At 41.8% G+C, this 18,780-nt stretch overlaps 1 protein-coding gene across 1 annotated transcript in view; it reads right to left on the bottom strand.

Annotated features, from left to right (window-relative positions):
• Window positions 1-358: 358 nt before the first annotated feature.
• Window positions 359-18,780, bottom strand: part of KLHL14 (kelch like family member 14) — a gene marked incomplete at its 5' end in the record, with an annotated part of 94,874 nt that continues 76,452 nt past the window's right edge. Inside the window, 5 exons of the mRNA XM_081097939.1 lie at window positions 359-2,469; window positions 4,716-4,873; window positions 7,911-8,069; window positions 8,150-8,340; window positions 15,928-16,006. Coding sequence (XP_080954065.1) covers window positions 2,329-2,469; window positions 4,716-4,873; window positions 7,911-8,069; window positions 8,150-8,340; window positions 15,928-16,006 — 728 coding nt within the window. The 3' untranslated portion in view covers window positions 359-2,328. The remainder of the gene's footprint in view (window positions 2,470-4,715; window positions 4,874-7,910; window positions 8,070-8,149; window positions 8,341-15,927; window positions 16,007-18,780) is intronic.

The following is an 18,780-nucleotide window of genomic DNA, read 5'->3' as shown; positions in this document are numbered from 1 at the left end:
TGGTCCACTTGTTTTTTTTAGAAAGTGTACAAGTACTGTTTAATACATATGGTGCTTCTACTACTTTCTATAAATGTTTAGTTATTAGATCTTGGATAAGTTATGCCTCCTTATAACACTCTAACAGTGGAAAAATCTGGTCCAACTCATTATTTTTAACTCAACATTTTCCTGACACATTCCATATTTTTTAGCATTGTCCATACTGTATACATTTATATACTGCCAGGAGGCTAAATCAACTTGTAAAGTATACTGCAGAATAAAAACACTTATGCATTTATATGTTACAAACACTTAAACAATTCAATGTAGAGATTTATACACAGGCTTTATAAGTAGGAAGATAGAGACAATTGAATTAGTACATAAAGTTTTTATTTCAAGTTTCCCCCTTCCAAGCAAGCTTCATTTACACATTCTAATACTGTACAAAATTTACATCCTCTGTGACTTATTTATTCATTTCCCACTAATAGTTTGTGTCCTTCTGAAGTACAGAAAGCTTTATTTATTGTCCTCATAAATGCTTTTATTTATTTTCGTTAGAAATAAAAAATAAATGAAGAACAAGCGTAAGGAAAGCAAATATCCGCGTATAAACGGCGACATTCAGACGGGGTGGTGACAGGTGACGGTAAAAGGTTCGGAGCAGACCTTGTTCTCTTCATGACGTCAGCTGGGATTTCCCCAAAAAGTACTGTACTTTTTCTTGCTTTCTATATATTCATATGCTTTCAAGGAAAAGGAAATGAAGGCTAATTGCACTGGGTATATATTTATATATATTTTACAACGGATCCTTTGGATCTGAACATACAAATAAATACAAAAACAACAAAGATTGCACTTGACTGTAGAGACGCAGTGGATTCCGGACACCTGTCTCTCTTGGCGTGTCCGTAGTGAGAACATAGCGCCCGGCGGTTCCCATCCGTGGCTTCTCAGGCTGCTGTTCTGAAGGCCACGTTTGCCAAGGGACTCACAGACATCTCTGGGTGATTAAAAAAATATTTTAGGCTTTTATTGACTCCTACCAGATGTTTTCCAGATCCAAGGAGCGTGAACATCAAATTCATGTTGCTGCCAGTTTTGTTGGTTTGATTGGCCCCACTGAGACCATCTCCTGCCCTCCTGCCCTCCTGCCCTCCTGGGCCTGAGCTCCCCAGGCTCCGGCAAACACCGAGCTATGGCCCACTACGCTGAGCTCAGGCGTCTCTGCTGATAACGAACGCGTTGGATGAGTTGGGGGAATGACCAGGGTAAGTCATGTGCTTTCCTAGAGCCCAATCTAGAGCCATTTCTAGAGCCAAGGGGAGGAAGAGGGTTTTGTTAGGAGCGATGGCTTGCTCCTGTGTCTCGTAGGTCATGTGTTTTAGGGACAGAGAGATAACTGGGACTGTCATAGAAATTACTGACAAAAATTATGCTTTCTTTTGCTCCTGAATTCCTGAAAGCTATCTCCCAGTTTTCCTTGTGGGTGAAGTTTGGGTCAGATACGTTACCCAACAGAAAACACAATCTTGTCTGACCGCCTGCCAATTCTACCTTTGGGAGCAAATACGGAGTGTTCACTACCTGCTTATATTCTGCAAAAAAAGAGCAAGACTCCATGGACCGAACAGTGACATAGTGTATTTTCTTTTAATCTTTGAGACAAAATTGAGGACACAGAAATGGTGACTTTGGCTAGCCTGGAGCCTCCGGGGCGGAAAGCAATCACTACAAGAGCCAGCCTCGTTCTCCTCTCTCATCCCCCGAGGCTGGAGGGGGCAGAAGGTATATGAAATCAAGATATATAGAAACAAGTGCTTCTCTTTAACCCTTCCGTGATTCTCTACAACCGTGTTGCCTATGGAGTCTGTGATGGAGCCACAGGTTAGGAATATAGAATCAAGTGGCGCTTCCTGTAATGCAGGGAACATATTTTAGTGGGTCCAATTTTGAGTCATTCATGAACACGATATCCCCAAAACTTCAACAAAGACCACATGCAGGTAGACTACAACGCACAATACTGATTGTAGGTCTCTCTGGGGGGCTCGTCGGTGTGTTTCCTGTCTCCTTCTGAAAGTTCAGATCCTCGGGAGGCGTTTTTGTCAAGCTGGGACAAGTTCCAACCAGTCTGAAATGGAAGCGTCTGTCACCACCGGGAGTTGGTTGTGATCCGAGTCACAGACACAGTGTCTGCTCAAGGGCAGGTCTTCTTCTTTTGCGGTCGCTCGTACAGCATCAGCAGCCGTTCGAATGCACTGTCCCTAGTGTAACAGTGATGTCACCTGTCGCTGTCTCCTAGAGCGGACACTGTCGCGCCAGGGCTTCCTGGCATCATTTGTTGTAAGGGACGCAGGCGGGCAGGATGACCGGGGCGCAGGCGGGCCCCGCCAGCGGCTCCGCCACGTCCCCCTCCAGCTCTGTCCAGCTGCCTTTCTCCGGACAGTAGCATATGGTGGACGACTTGTAGGCCCCCTGCAACGGCAGAACAGAGCACTTAGGGAGCGGGCTCAGAACCGCAAGGGCAGCTGACTGATCCCTTCACCCCGCAAAGAAAAGATCAGTTCTCTGCTCTTGTTTAAAAACTCCGGCATGAAAGCAGGGGGTTTGGACCTGATTTAATCCAATGGGAAATTTGAGATGGACAAAATTTTAAAATCGGTTTTTCTGCGTGTGTCACTAATAAGAAAAGTTAAGTACCTAGAACATCCTGGATAATCAACAAATCCCTTAAAATAATTGACCAAAAAAAAAAAAATAGGAATTATCCTGATGGTTTAAGTTTTAAAAATTTCACCTTAAATAGTCAAATGATTAAAGTAAATTGGATTTTAGATCGCTGCCTCACATTTCCATTTTTATGTCACTCCTGTAGAAGGGATTAGCGCTGGGACTCAAAACAGGGTTAAAATGAACTGGGGACGAAAGCTTGCTGAGCTCTTCGCACACTGATTGATTTATTTTCAAGAGGCCACGTGAAAAACAAACAAAATGCTTGTTCCCTTTGTCAACGTCTGGGGTTGGTACTTGTATAACATTTCCCTTCCCAGACCCAAGCAGCTTTCTTTTTATCACAGGGAACAAACAAATTTCCCCACCAACTGAACCATCACTTTCTGAAAGTGACTCCTGGTACCTGGTTCCAAACACAGGTACTCTGGCAGCTAGCAATGTGCACCAGCAAACAGGCACATGTACTGATATCTAGTTACATATGTCAATACAGATGTGCCTCCATATAACTAATATCTTTTTAAAGCTCCCCCCAACACTTTACATAACTTTCTTGTTAGAAGCGAACAAAAATAACTAAACTCACATGATTAAAACCCTGAATTAGTCTTACAAAACCAACACACATAAATAGAAAAAGAGAAAAAGTCATCTTTTAAAAAGTGATGGTAGACACTAGACCTTAGGTGTCGCCTGATGTGACGTTAGTTGAATTATAGAGCCTCAAGTGTTTCTGCCAAAAATAAATAAAAAAAATTTTTTTTAAAAGAAGAGCTGAATTTAATTAAGCCTTTATCTCTAACTTCCAGTCTATGGGAAATATGGACACAGATGACTTTTAATTGACGCCACCATTGACGTCACTAGCTAACTGTAGAGTGCGGGATGTCCTATGGAACTTACCCTGCTTTTCATCTGGTCAGAGGCATGGAACAAGAGTGGGAGAGAGGCAACGCTGCATTGTGTAGGAGACGTGTAAGAGCTAACAACTCCTACAAGTGAGACGCGTGTTAACACATCAACGTGAAAAATACATTTTTTAAATGAACAGGAGAATATTCAGGAGAATATTATTTTGGATATAAAGCAATTATTTGTTGGGTGTGATAGGGACTGTGTTTACATAAATGAATAATTTTAAAAAGATAAATACTGACACATTTAGAATAAAATAATATGATATCTAGAATTTGCTTCAAATTACTCCAGTAAAACAATTTCGAAGGATAAATGGGGTAAGTGTGGCGAAATGTTGATGGATATTGAAGTTGGATGGTGTGTTAATGAGGGTCCACTGTGCTCTGAATGTAGGGGTGTGCTTGGAAATTTAATGATAAAGGGGGCAAAGTGAAGCACAATGGCAAATTACATATACTAAACAGAATTTGTGGATATTAAACAACTGGTTTCCATTTTCACGCCTTACTGGGCAGAAACTTCTCAGACTCTCCTATTCAAACAATTTCGACAGAACATTTATAAAGCCACTTTAGTCTGACTTTTCCTTGGAAAGCCAGAATTGCAACAGCATGGGGAAGGAGAGAACCCGAGACCTAACCCACTTACGACACAGCCGATCAGAGAGCAAGTCAGCTCTACCGCAACCACACTGATTCCATTACTAACGTAACTTACTGTTTGCATATAAGCACCATTATTATTATTTATTATTATTATTATTATTTCTTTTCTTTTTTTGAGCACAATACTCTTAAAAGGGACATGCATGAGTGGTAACACATTTTGAGGGAAACAACCAAAGAACTTGTATGCATAGATGCATAACTATGGACACAGACAACAGGGTGGTGAAGGCCTGGGGAGGGCGGGGCAGGGGTGGGCTAAAAGAGGTCAGTGGGGGCAAAGGGGGACATATGTAATACTTTCAAGAATAAAGGTTTAAAAAAAAGCTGAAATGAATGCAAAAACAAAACAAAACAAAGTAAGCACCAACCGGGAGGAGGAGCAGCAGCTCAATGCGCACGTACCATGCTCCAGCTGTAGCCTCCCACGAGGTAAATGCTGTCGTCAAGCACGGCACAGCCAGGGCCACTTCGACCCTCCAGGATGGGAGTTTGCAGGATGTTCCACTGGTCACCTTTCGGGTCATAGCATTCCACCAGCATGACATCAAGGTGGGAGAAGCCTAAGGGACAGAGCAGAACGGAATTACAAACAACCAACTCTCAGGGTCCCCCCTGCAGGGAGGGCTTCTTTTTAAAAAGGGTCTAGAGCCGGAAGCAGGTCATGTGTCTTGAAGGCATGCATGCATGTACTGGTGGAATCAGATGTGTCAGAAAGACCTAAAACAAACAAACAGCGAACAAACAACCCGACTCTGGGTGTTCCAGACTAGCTGAAAGCGGGAATGCCTGACTAGCTGAAAGCGGGAATGCCTGACTAGATATCCTTGGTTGATTATATGGGGGGTAGATTTTATTCGAAATGGTTTATTGAGACTTTTTAAAAGGCTTAAAATAGCAATGGTTAAAGTAAGCATTTTATAGGGTGCTTTTATAAGCTAAACAACTAGCTAATTAAAGCGCTTTCTATAAATGAACCCATTTAATCCCATCAGTCATCCTATGAGATAGTTATACCAGTCTATTCATTTTGTAGATGAGGAAACTGAGGGACAGAGATAATGACTTGAGTAAGTCACATGACCAGTAAGTAGGTAGACTGAGATATGAACCTAAGTGAACAGTCTTTAAAGTTTTATAGACTTACTTTTATAGACTAAACTATATTGCTTTTTAAAAATATGTATTTTTATTGATTTGAGAGAGAGAAAGAGAGAAACATCAATGATGAGAGAGAACCATTTATCAGCCACCTCCTGCATGCCCACTTTTGGGAATCCAGCCCGCAACCCAGGAATATGCCCTGACCAGGAATTGAACCATGACCTCCTGGTTCATAGGTCGATGCTCAACTACTGAGTCACTGGGCTATATTTCTTTTCATCAATGAATCTTTAAATATCTCAAAATGTTTAATTAATTAAAATTTGTTGTTCAGCATGTTTTACCTTTTTGGCAACCTGACTAAGTTTAACATGAACCGGTTCCAGTATCTACTTAGGACCAAGGTTTTGAGTGGGGGGTCTAACTTCCACTGCAGGGCTTCTCCCCACCCTTCTGATAAAGCTTCTCAGTGGCTGGGGCACCACCAGGTCACAGAGAACAACTCCCTGCCTCTAATTTAGGGAGTCAAAAACCCTAGCGGGAGTTCCATGGCCATTGAGCAAACTGAGTCTTTCATGATTTTTTTTCCTTAGTTAAATGTATGGTACGGATATTTGCTAGCGGACCATTATAATGCACATAATATAAATAAATTGGCATACTGGACTCTTCAAGTTAATTGGCAAGGTAGGCCAGAAAGTAGAATAATTTTCATTCTTGAAGAGGCAGACACAGTATTTCAAGCCAGTAACTTTTTACGTAAAAGAAATCACATAGATTTGGGAAGAACAGAGTAATGTGCTTCCTGCAACTCTGTGGTATATTTTCTTTCCTTTACCATTAAGATCATTGGCGATGGTTTTTGAAGCATATAGACTGGGAATGAAGATTTGGGCAAATTCTTGGTTCTAAGGTCCTGGTGGCATTATATGAGAATATGTGTGCCTTCTCTGTACCAAGTAAATTCGTTGGCTGTAATTCTCACAACTACCAAGGAAGGGATCACTATCCCTCATTTCCAGATGTGAGGTTAAGTGCCTTGAGTAAGACCACACAACTGTAAGTGCACAACTGGGATTCAAATCTGAGCTTAGATGCAACGTCCACACCCTTTCCTCTAAGCCACAAGGCCGCCCTGAGCCAGCCTAATTTGATGTGTGTGTGCTATTTTTCATGTAGGTTGTCATTACTCAAATCTTTCCTGTCCAAGTATAACCATAAATATGAAACGTTCCTAAAGTAGGCATTCTTGTGCAAAGAAATTAGTAGAAGTCATGTTTTAATGCAGACAACTACAAAGTTAATATAAAACATGTGGATGTAAAGGCCATGGAGTATGTGCTGACATGAAGGAGCACCAGCGAAGGAGAAAAACAAAGGGGGAGAGCAGCAGCAGTAATTACAATCCGCCTCCACTGGGAGAGCTCGAAGACGAGCCGCAGAGACCAGGAAATGGCACTTCTGATTCAATGTGAACTTGGATATATTTACATTAAAGTTATACTTGTCTGGTCTTTATTACCTTTAGGGGTAAACATGTATTAAGAAAAATAGAGAAAGTCTATGTGTAAGCTATTTTTAAAAAGTTGTTTATCTAATTGAAACATAAATGCTCAGATGGGCCTGATCTACCATACCAGATGGGCTCGTTCTCATTTAGTTCAATTTCAAGGATCCTGGAAGGTCAGAGCTTCAGGAGTTTTTAGAGACCAACTAGACCAGTTTCTTCATTTTCAGATGGGGAAACTGAGGCCCAAAGCAGCTGATAACAATCTCAATAGCATTATCTCTCTGCTTTCCTATCAAGTTCAACTGCACATAAAGTTACATTTACACGCATACACTACAAAAATATGTAGTCACGCACACGTGCGAAGGAGAGGAACCAAGACATGGCTCTAAAAATGCTGTGCTTTAAGCAGGGATTTTTATTTTAAAAAAAGCAAATAGAAAAACTTTGAGAATCATAGATGGGCAGTAATTACAATCCGCCTTCACTGGGAGAGCTCTAAGATGAGCAGCAGAGACCAGGAAATGACACTTCTGATTCAATATGAACTTGGATATATTAAAAGAGATAATTCTAAATTTAGACATGAAATTCTAAGTGTTTTCCTTAAGAAAAATCACATATTAGCTTCTTTGCACAGCTATGACTACAGTTTTTAGGATTACTAGAGAAAACAATTTTGTGGACAAAATCCATTACTATAACTTTGTTGATAAGGAATAATTTATTTTTACTGAATCCATTGTTACAACAAATTGTTTGTGCTTTTTCAGTTATTAGTGCTTTCATTTTTTAATTTTCTGTAGACATTATTATTCATTTCCTTAATATGTGTGGTAACTTAAAAAAATAATCCTATCTTGTAGAGGAGCCAAAATAGATGCTTGCCCAATGGTACTGGTAAATTAACTATGATTATCTAAGGAGACACCCCTTTAGCGAGAAACATGAAATGCAAATGTTATTGTGATTTTCTTAAAAAAGACCTTTCAAATGATTTCCTCCAATTGCATATAAGCGATCATTCATTACAGCCAAAGTGTGGATGGCGCGTTTTGTGTTCATATCTTGTTTGCGAGCCCAGACATCCATCACGGGGTCGTAGCAATAGAGCCATGGGACATACTCTCCATTGTGCACACCCCCTGTGGATGAAACACACACATACAAGTCAAGAAAGCGCCTTGCAACGGAACTTTGTAGCAGAAAGCGGGGGGTGACTTGCCTGAAATGTATATTTTCCCGTTGTGCACGGCTCCTGCGTGAGCTGCCAGGGGCTGTGGCAAAGAAGACACATAACGCCATTCGTTCGTCTCTAGGTTATAGCACTCCACGCTGGACAAATAGCCGGTTTCATTCCTTCCACCAATAACGTATAAATGTTTGTCCAACCGACACGCGTAGAAACTGGCTCTTCTACAATGAAAACAACAATCCACCGTAAATCACAGAAGGAGCCCAGTGGGTCGGGAAAAGGAGGTATATTCAGCTTCAGAAAGGGTGCAAGCCGTTGGAAATCACACAGATAGCTACCTTCTAGATCTGAGACCTTATACAGTGGTCGCGTGCATGGCCCATTCTGGTTCACATTTCTGATATTAAAGTGACAGCAGAGGGGCAGTTCACTAACTCTTTGTTTGAGCTCTTTTTTATCTTTCTTGGATACACTGGTAAAGCGTTCACTAATGTTTGGGATATTTGGTATACTCTGGAAGGATATCACAGCTCAGTAAGACAAAGTGAAAAATGAGGTAGATAATGTAACAATAATAAATTATCTTGACATTCACTTTCTTTACGGTCCTTCAAGGGTCATTGTTCCCAATTTATAAGAGAACTACATCATCAAAATTTTTCTTCAATTATCATTTTTTCTCCCCCCCACTCCGTCCCCAGTACTACGGCAAATAGAGAAACTTTTGTGAACTGAATATAGTGTTGAAGAGTTGCTGTTATATAAGCCATTGCAGGAATTTCACCTATGTAATATTTGGTATTGATTCTTACAAAGCTATGGGATATTTTTTAGTCTCTTTTCAAGAGAGGCTCTTTATTAGATTATCTCACTACGTCACCAAAAGCATAAGATGCAAGCTGTGTCAAAAGGATTGGAGACAAGAAGACCAATCTGAGATAGACCATAATCCAGGAGTGAAGTGTTAAAGACGCAAATTGGAGTTTTAGTAGAAGACATGGAGAGGGGTGACAAAAAAGGTATTTTAAAGGAAGATGCAAGACTTGGTAACTAACAAGATATGGCATTGACTCAAGAAGAATCGCCGCAGTATTGAAGGCAAAAAAGTGGCCCAACGAAGTACTGATGGGGTGGTCATAATAATCTGGCCACTCAGTGTATATGGTTTGGAGATTTTCCGAGTTGTGTTTACACAACCTCAGGGAAGCAGTATATACCAGTAGCATCTTGATGGACTGTTTGGTGTCTGGAATACGATGGCCTGGCTCTACGATTTACTGGGTGTGTGGCCTTTGACTCATCACTTAACCCTCTCAGACTCAGAATGCTCATCTGTCACATGGGGTTGATGATGGTGCCTTCCTTACAGGGTTATTTGCAAATACACGTGAAGTGCTTGTTACAGTGCCCAGTGTTTGGTTCATGCATAGGACCCATCCGTCAATAATACCTGAATATGTCTTTAAAAATCAGCCATCAAGATGTGTTGAGGTTCCTCAAAAAATTAAACATGGAACTGCCTTATGACCCAGCAATTCTACTTCTGAAGAAACCCCAAACACTAATTTAAAAGAATGTATGCACTCCTATGTTGATGGCAGCATTATTTACAATAGCCAAGATTTGGGAGCAACCCAAGTGCCCATCAATAGATGAGTGGATAAAAAAGCTGTGGTACATATACCATGGAATATTATTTGGCTATCAGAATAATGAAATCTTACCATTTGCAACAGCATGGATGGACCTAAAAGGTATTATGCTAAGTGAAATAAGTCAGACAGAGGAAGACAAATACCAAGTGAATTCAGTTATATGTGGGATCGAAAGAACAAAATAATCAAACAAACAAAACAGAAACACACCCATAGATTCAGAGAACAGACTGACAGCTGTAAGAGGTGAGGGGGGTTGAGGGACTCAGTGAAAAAGGTGAAGGGATTAAGAAGTATTAATTGGTAGTTATAAAACAGTCACTGAGATATAAAGTGTAAGGAATATGGTCAACAATATTGTAATAACTATGTTTGTGGCAGGTGGTTACTTGAAATATTGGGGGTGACACTTTGTAATGTACATGATTGCCCAACTGCTACTCTGCACACCTAAAACCAATACAAAATAATTTTAAATGTAATTGAAAAATAAAATTAAAAATATTTGCATATACATTTTTTTCTCAATTACACAGGGGTGGGGCAAAAGTAAGTTTACAGTATTAAATATCCACTTTTGTTGCTCATTGGTCAAATTACCAGCCATCATTACCTAAAAGATAAATCATAAGTGAGGATATGAAATAATAACAATAAAACAAATCATAAAAGCAAACAATACAATAATAAATAAATAATATAATAAATCCTATTTTGCTTTCTCACAACTGTAAACCTTCTTTTGCCCACTCCTACCTACATTTTAAGTGACAACTAAATTCTTTATTTGTGTAGATGACTTATTACCATATAAGTATGATAAATGCTATATGTGGTGATGTATTCAGTTTTATTTTATTTCCAGCTTTATTGAACTATAATTGACAAATAAAATTATAATATATGTAAAGTGTAAAATGTGATGATTTAATACATGCATACATTGTAAAAGGATTTCCACCAGGAAGTTAATTAACACATCCATCACCTGACATAGTTACCCCCCATATTTTTATGAGAACCCTTAAGACCTATTCTCTTATCTTAGCAAATTTCAAGCGTATAATCCACTATTAACTATAGTCACCGGACATCAGATCCTCAGAACTTATTCATCTCCACTCAAATTGTGTACCTTTTGACCGACCACTCCCCCTCACCCCTGCCCTTAGCCCCAGGCAATCACCATCCTAGTCTGTTTCCTTAAGTTCAACATTTTTTAGATTCCACATATAAATGACATCATACAGTGTTTGTCTTTCTCCATCTGGCTTGTTTCACTCAGCATAATGACTTTCCGTTTCAAATGGCAGGATTTCCTTCAATTCTATGGCTGAGTAATATTCTATTTTATGCATACACCATGTTTTCTTTACCTGCTTATCTCTGGACAGACAAGGCTGTTCTCACATCTTGGCTATAGTGACTGATGCTACAATGAACATGGGAGCACAGAAATCTCTTCAAGATACTGACTTTGGTTCCTTCGGACATATATGCAGAAGTGGGATTGTGGGATCATATGGTTCAGTTATTTTTCACAGTCCTGAAATTGTTAGAGTCGTATTTTGGCTATGTCTGTTTTTTTTTTTCTATATTTTTCTTGATGCTTTTGAAAAACATATGTGCTGCGGAAAATTCAGGAGGAAGATGAACAAGAATGATGGAAAAAGGAGGAAGGAATCCGTAGGAAGGAGAATGAAGAGCAGGAGGGACAGATTTCACAAAGTAAGGGTGGTTCACCTGGGCCGTGTCTTCTGAGGAGTCCACGCAGCTCTTTTGAAATTGTACTAAAAGGTGTTTTGCAGATGTGCATTTTTGAGGAAGAATATGGAGAAAGGTTTTGGAGGAAGATTTAATCATATTTTCAAAGAAACGCAAACCTAAAATAAATTGGGGTTTCCTGGGATAGAGGAGTAAAAACTCATTGAGATATAAAATTAGGTTTAAACAATTACGAAATTAAGTGCACATAGATGGGGAAGTGGTTGGTCAAAGGGTACACAGTTTTAGTTGTAAGATGAATCTTTTCATTTCTTTAGCCAGATTTCTACTGCTCTCTTATGAAATATGATAAGTCAAGATGATTTTACTGGTGATTTTCCCTCCTCAGTTAAAACGATTCATTGAGAAGACTGACACAGGTCTATAAAAATCTGGACATTGATATTTAATTGCACCATTGAAACAGGATCCCTTTCCCATATGAGCCTGTGACAGGTCTTGGAGCCCCTGGAAGAATTAGTTTACTAAGTTCACTGCTGTGCCATTTATAAGTAACTTGGACTATGTGGGCTGTAAGGTGGGGAGTTCTATGCACTATACTAGTATACTGGCCTAAGAAAAAACGCCCATCAATCATGACAAGGATGCAAACCCTCTATTCAAGCTTTGGTAGTGGAGCATACGAGGAAGAGCCCCCTTTGGAGGCGTGAACTCCTTTTAGCGTCTACATTTCACTGTTCTCCCTTCTCCTTCCTTCCCCACTGTTAGCCGAGGTTTCCTGATTTGATGCTCCATGTGTACTCCTGGCTTCATCCACACAGTGTCACTGTTAGGATCTAAATGGGAAAAAGCAGCCCAGTGGGTTTCCCTTCCTGACAAAAGTGCATATTCCTGTAGCAATCCCGGCAGTGAAGATGCCGGGTCTCTGACTCTATCCCTTGCGTGACACACTGGGTCATGGCCTGTCAGCCACTGTGAGCGTTTGCTCTGGGTGCAAATCTGCCCAGGCCAGGTCTCCTGGGCAAGATCCCTGCCCTGCCTCTGCACCTGAGGGCACACCTGGTGTAGGTTATTTAGGCTCTTTTTGGAAGAGTTAGGTAAGATGATTAAAGATTCCTTAATGGGATTACAGTGTATTTAAATTGTTCATCTCTTCCCCCCTACAACATCCCCCTTACTCCACCGCCACAGCTAATGCTCAATGGGTTGAGATAAGTTACAAAGGACGACGGTAATGTCTACAAACATGCATCAAACCCTGCATATTGTACCGGTTTTTCCCCGTCCTCTGACCCTCGGGCGGTCAGTTTACATGTACAGCCTGAGACTGAATAATCACAACCTCATCTCAGCTTGCATTTTGAATTTCATCATCAGCTTAAAGCAGATTTTCAAACAGAATATTGTCTCTTGTAAGGCTTTCAGAAACAAATAGTTAACTTTGGAAAATTTCTGATGTATTTGCTTCCAGATTTCACTTACTCTGTGAAACATATGCTTTGTTTCTGTTCTCCAAACTGCTTTTTCTTTTTCTCTCCCTCTCTCCCTCCCTTCTTCCCTCCCCCCCCCCTGCCCCCCGCCCCCCCCCCCCCCCCGCCAGGCTAGCTAGGGAATAAAATCTCCATAAGAATACCTAAAATGTCTATTTTTATAAAAAAATTCAAAGTCATCAAAGCGTTTCTATTGAGCCAAGTTTTCATTTTCACCCTCATCTTCTTTCTGAAGAATCAAATCTTAAACCTGAGACCAAAACAACCCCTCTGCATGACATTTAAATTTATATTTTTGTTTATTTCCGTCGGTAAATTCATAGGCAGCAGGCATGCAATTCAGGAGCAGGCCTGTGGTCGAGGAAGCCTGGCGGCCGTGGGCCCATTGCCCGGTGACCGGGAATGGTAGTCTGCACCGGATCATACTCTTCTGGGTGCGCTAATGAGGGAAGCTGGCCTAGCCATCTGTCCAGCCAGCTCTGTAATGCAGAGACTGGGTTACCCCCGAGTGTGTTCCAACTTGACTCTATTCTTCTCAACCAGTTTGGTAACGTAATTAGCAGTTTGGTAGCAGCTAAGAGAATGGGGTGGCATGGGAAACTTCTGGTGAGTTTGATTCATGATCTACACAACGCGAATGAACTCAAACATTTAAGGAAATTCTTCTCTGACCTATAGCCCGTGTCTCATATGCTCTGGTTTTCCCCTTCTTTGTTTAATCACCAGCTAGACCACGCTAGTAACTGACCACTGTTGCTAGTCTGAGCGGCAGCGAAGACAGAAACATTTCACTTTCAGCTACGGATTGCCGCCTGGGTCCGCCAACCCAGAGGAGACGGACGCGGAGCTGGAAGATGGACGGGGCATCCGCAAGCTCTGCCTCTGCCCCTCCGCGCGGCCAGGAGCTCTCTATTTGCTCTATCGAGTTGATTGCTCTCAATGTAAAAAAACCCCCCTCTTACCAGGGACCTGACATGATGTACCATAATGACTCGGGAAGAAACGTTCGACAGTCCATCCTGTCAACGGTGGCTGCCGGGCGCCGACGGACCATGGCAGGCCTTTTTATCAGGTCAATGAGCTGCTCAAAATCGTCTACGTAGGACCCTGCCAGGAGAGGCCAGAGTGCCTCCGAGGAAGTCATTATCGAGTATCAAGTAAACAATGCACATTTGAAAAAATTACTAATTAGGTTTTTGCAGCAACGCTTCTCATCCCGAGGGGCTCTACAGTGAGATAATTGACCGCGACGTGAGCGATGCCTCCAAAGCCACGGCGTGAAGGTTAACGATCTGGTGCGCAGCCCCCAGCGAAGGGGGCCTGGGCGAGGAGATGCTGACACGTCAAATATGTTATTGATGTTCACTTTTAAAATATGGTTGAAGTGGAACTTTCTTGAACGGTTTGGATGAAAGGGTGAAGTGATGTGGCCTCAACAACGGCAGCCAGGAGAGAAGCCCCACACGTGAGAGGCCAGAAGAAAGACCCCCAGAGGCTTGTACGCGCCCAGGCACAGGAGCAGGAAGGCTGAGCGGAAGTCAGGGCATTAACTGGCTTAGAGTCCTTTGTTGAGGCACGTTTCCACCAGACATTCCTAAACGCGTCTGTGATCCTTTTAATATAATGTGCCTGTTATTTTCAGTGTGTGGCCCCTAGTGTCCTATTAGAAAGTCTTAATATATGTACATGGAATAGAAAGTAAGTTTCTTTATAGCATAGATTCATCATCTTCCTGTTGTAATGTCCATTTTTGAATGGATGGTATGATCTGAAAATTTCTTTTTAAAAAAAATCCTCACCCAAGGATATTTTCCCAATGATTTTTAGAGAGAGTAGAAGAGAGAGGGAAAGACAGAGAGAAATACTGCTGATGAGAGAAACACATCAATTGGTTGCCTCTTGCACGAGCCCTGACCAGGTCCTGGGCTGGGGAGGAGCCTGCAACCGGGGTTCACGCCCTTGACCGGAATTGAACCCGGGAACCGTTGGTCCGCAGGCCGATGCTCTGTCCACTGAGGCAAACCGGCTAGCGCTGAAAATTTCTTTTTAACTTGGAATATATGATTAAGGATCTAATTTGATCTCAGTGCAATCTGTTTGAATGCTTTTAAAAAAAGGAAATGTTAAGGTGAAGGGTCATGAGAGAAATAAGAAATCATGTCTTAAATAATTCCATCGAGCAAATAGGTTGTCGATTATTGTTACAATTAGACTGAAGAATTTGCTCAAGAGGATATGAAGATATTATTTGAAAAGAAGCAAGTGTGGAAAATTTAGCATGAGAACTTGCATAGGCACATTAAGACATGGCCTCATGCCTATGAAACAGCCAGGAGAGCCCAAGAGGTGTAAGTGTAGTTGTCATCATGTCCTTTGGCACTAGGAGCATTGGGTGAGATAAACACTGTATATTAAAAATGAGAGCACACCTTACAAAACCGTTTATTCTAAAGCTAACAAGTGACCTGTTCTTGAATGTATGATGGAAAGATAGTGGAGGAGGCAAATGGGAAGGATTTGAATCAGTGAGACTTGAAAACTTCAATTTTGAAATCTGAGCATCAAAATGCACAGATTTCACTGTGAAAACTATATTTTATATTTCAATTAGGATTTAAATATATCCTAGCCAAGGAGAGTGGGCTAGCCGGTGAGAGTGCAGCTCTGCTTGCCCCAAAGCCAATGCAATGTAGAGAAGGAAGAACAGTCATGCAATTGTCTTCTTCCTACGTGAGGATAAATCATTGACTCACTTGATTGTTTTTCTCCATTGAGTTACCAAGGCAGCTCATCCACACCCGCCAGCCCAAGGTGTGTATGTTGCTTCATCTACCTTTCATTGGTCCCACTGAGCATGCCTCATCAGGGCAGACCTCCCAGCCCCCAGGCTTCCTGTCAGCCGCCACCAGTGTTTCCAACACGAGAAATAAACACTTACCTTTCCTGCATGGGTGGAAGCTGTATCCAGCTGTTAAATCGGGGATCATATCGACTGACAAAATTCGTACTGTGTTTTCCTGTAAAAGATATAAAACTTAGATTCGTTCTGTTGTTGTTTTCCACATTTAATAGTATTTTATAAGATACCTCCGTTCTCAGGCTATACAAATAGACGCCTGAAGTAGAGGGACTCTCTAACAGGGGTTGAGAAGTGAAGTCAGTAGAACAATAAACGAGCCACCGCCAATGTTTTTCTCTTTTCCTCCCTTCTCTGCCCCCTTTTAATGAGTTCCGATACAAATAAATCAACCATAATAATAAGAGCAAATATGTCTGTCAAGCCAGTGTTATCCCAAAGTTAGGGCAAAACACTCTGGCTTTGGCATTTTTATGCTTTAAAAACATGAAGTCATTGCCTATAAAGCATCAGTTCCAAGACTACCCTGTGTGATATCTCTGGTTAGAGCTTTTATTTTTATTTTTTAAAAGATCCCAGAATTCCAGGAGTGGGAGAGCCCACTCTCTCTCTGCGGAAATAGTGGCAATCGCCACAATCTGAGGTTTAAGGAAGTCAGTTTTAATCTATGTGTGTCGTGTACGTTGTGTGCGTGTATTTGAGGGAAGCGCAGTTGCTGTGACCTAGCGCAGGTACAAGTGCTGAATGGGGGGGGAACATGAGCCCGTGGAGCCGGGTAGCCAGCTTATCCCCTCCGCTGAACCCAAGCACAGCAATGCCTCTGAGGCATAAAAACTATTCTTATTTACACACAGATTGTCACCAAGAAATGGAAGCCAAAGAGTGTATTCCATTTTCTGTGTAGCACCTGAAATGACAATCATCTGAGATGTGTGTGCGTGTGTGCGTGCGCATGTATGTACATGCGTGGTTTTACAAAACCCAATTATTTATTTATTTATTTTTAATATATTTTATTGATTTTTTACAGAGAGGAAGGGAGAGGGATAGAGAGTTAGAAACATCGATGAGAGAGAAACATCGATCAGCTGCCTCCTGCACATCTCCCACTGGGGATGTGCCCGCAACCCAGGTACATGCCCTTGACCGGAATCGAACCTAGGACCTTTCAGTCCACAGGCCGACGCTCTACCCACTGAGCCAAACCGGTTTCGGCAAAAACCCAATTATTAATTGCACAATTATCTATTGAGTACTTATTATGTGTCTATGTGTTCTAGATTCTGATGATATATTGGGGGAGAAAAGAAAGGCTAAGTTCCTGCTTTGGTCAATGAATAAACAAGTATAGACTACATTGTCAAGTAGATGAAGGCCAGGGATTGGTAGAGGGGAGGCCAGCTTAGGTAGAATGCCACAGATGCCTTTTGCAAGCCATGCATAATACCTGCAGAACGAGCCTCTCAGGCCATGGGGTATGGAGCAGAAACTCCTGGGCTGCTCATGAATTCAAACCTAGCAGGAACGCTGGAGTGGCTGGCACAGAAGCCGGAGACGTGTCAAGGTCCAGAGCAGTGTGCGTTATAGACGAGGGTAGGATTGCACCCTTTGTTATAAGAACGAAGGCAGGCATGTAGGGGGTGTTGAGCAAGCAAGGAATATGGCCTAATTTGTCTCTTACAAAGATTACTCTGGCTGCTGCGTGAAGAACAGACTATAGAGGCACCACTCTCGAAGCAGAGGAGCTATCAGGAGGTCATTGAAGGAAGGTTCTGGCAGTGAGATGTGGTCAGGTTTGGGATCTACTGCATGGAAACAGCCAATAAAAATTTCTGATTATTAGTTTGAGATAAAGAGAAGATGATGAAGGAAGGTTGCCAGGTTTTTAGCCTGAGTAACTGGACAGAAGGCCATGCGATTTGCTGAGGTGAGGAAAACCAGCAGGAGTAGTTTGGGGGTTGAGGAGAGAAGTCACCTAGCTTTGGACTTGACCTTGAGAGGCCTATGGGATCTCAAAGTGGAAGTACCCGCTAGACCACTGGCCAAATGAGGCTGTAGGTGCAAGTTTTGGGATTATTATTCCAGAAATATTATTTAAAGTCATTGAACAGAAGGAAACCCCGTTAGGCAGAGGGTATGACGATGGAAGGTAATACAAATCCTGGGAATTAGCCCTGGGATAGAAGGAGGAAAACTAGCAAAGGAAAGGCATTGTCAGAGATAGGAGGAAAAGTGTGGCATTTTGGAAGCTGTGTCAAATAGTGTTTCAAAAAGAGGAGTTAGCATCTGAGAATTAAACATTCGATTTGACAACAGCGAGGTTGGTGGTGGCCTGGACAGGTGGCTGCTTCCATGCACGGGTGGGAATGAAAGCCCGAGTGGGGACTCCTCTAGGAGACTAAAATATGAGAAAGCATGGAAAAGAGAGTAGGGAGTACTTTCTAGAACTTCTGCCATGAAAAGAAGAAGATTATTGATGGAGGATATACCGCCTAAAGAAGCTTCTATTGGTTGTGCTTTTAAGTTTGGAAGTATTGCAAAAGTGCTTGAGCAAGCAAGAGGGAATGAAGAACAGGCCTTAGACAGGGGCAGAAACAACCACAGGAGAAAAGATAGACTATATGGGTAGCCTCAGATACATGTGCATAGACTTGGTAGGAGCAGATACAGATGTTTATCCTCCATTGCTTCTATTGTAATTGAACTAAGAAGAGAGGCTATGTTGAGTGAGGAGGGAGGCTTTGGAGAAAGGCATTTGAGAGAGAAGGTGTGGAATAGTTAAGCAGGAGGGTGGGAGAGTGTACTGATCAGGACAATTTGAAGTGCAGCTGGCTAGTAGTCAGCATGGCGCATAGGAGCCAGAGTGGCTGTGGTTGTCTATATCCACATGGAGTTGCTCAGGGGAAGGGAAGAGGTGGGACAGAATGGATGTAA

The sequence above is a fragment of the Myotis nattereri genome (genome assembly GCF_964212035.1).
Source record: "Myotis nattereri genome assembly, chromosome: 8".
Classification (NCBI taxonomy): Eukaryota; Metazoa; Chordata; class Mammalia; order Chiroptera; family Vespertilionidae; genus Myotis; species Myotis nattereri.
Note: the sequence above shows the minus strand (reverse complement) of the source record. Positions and strands in the feature narration are given on the sequence as shown.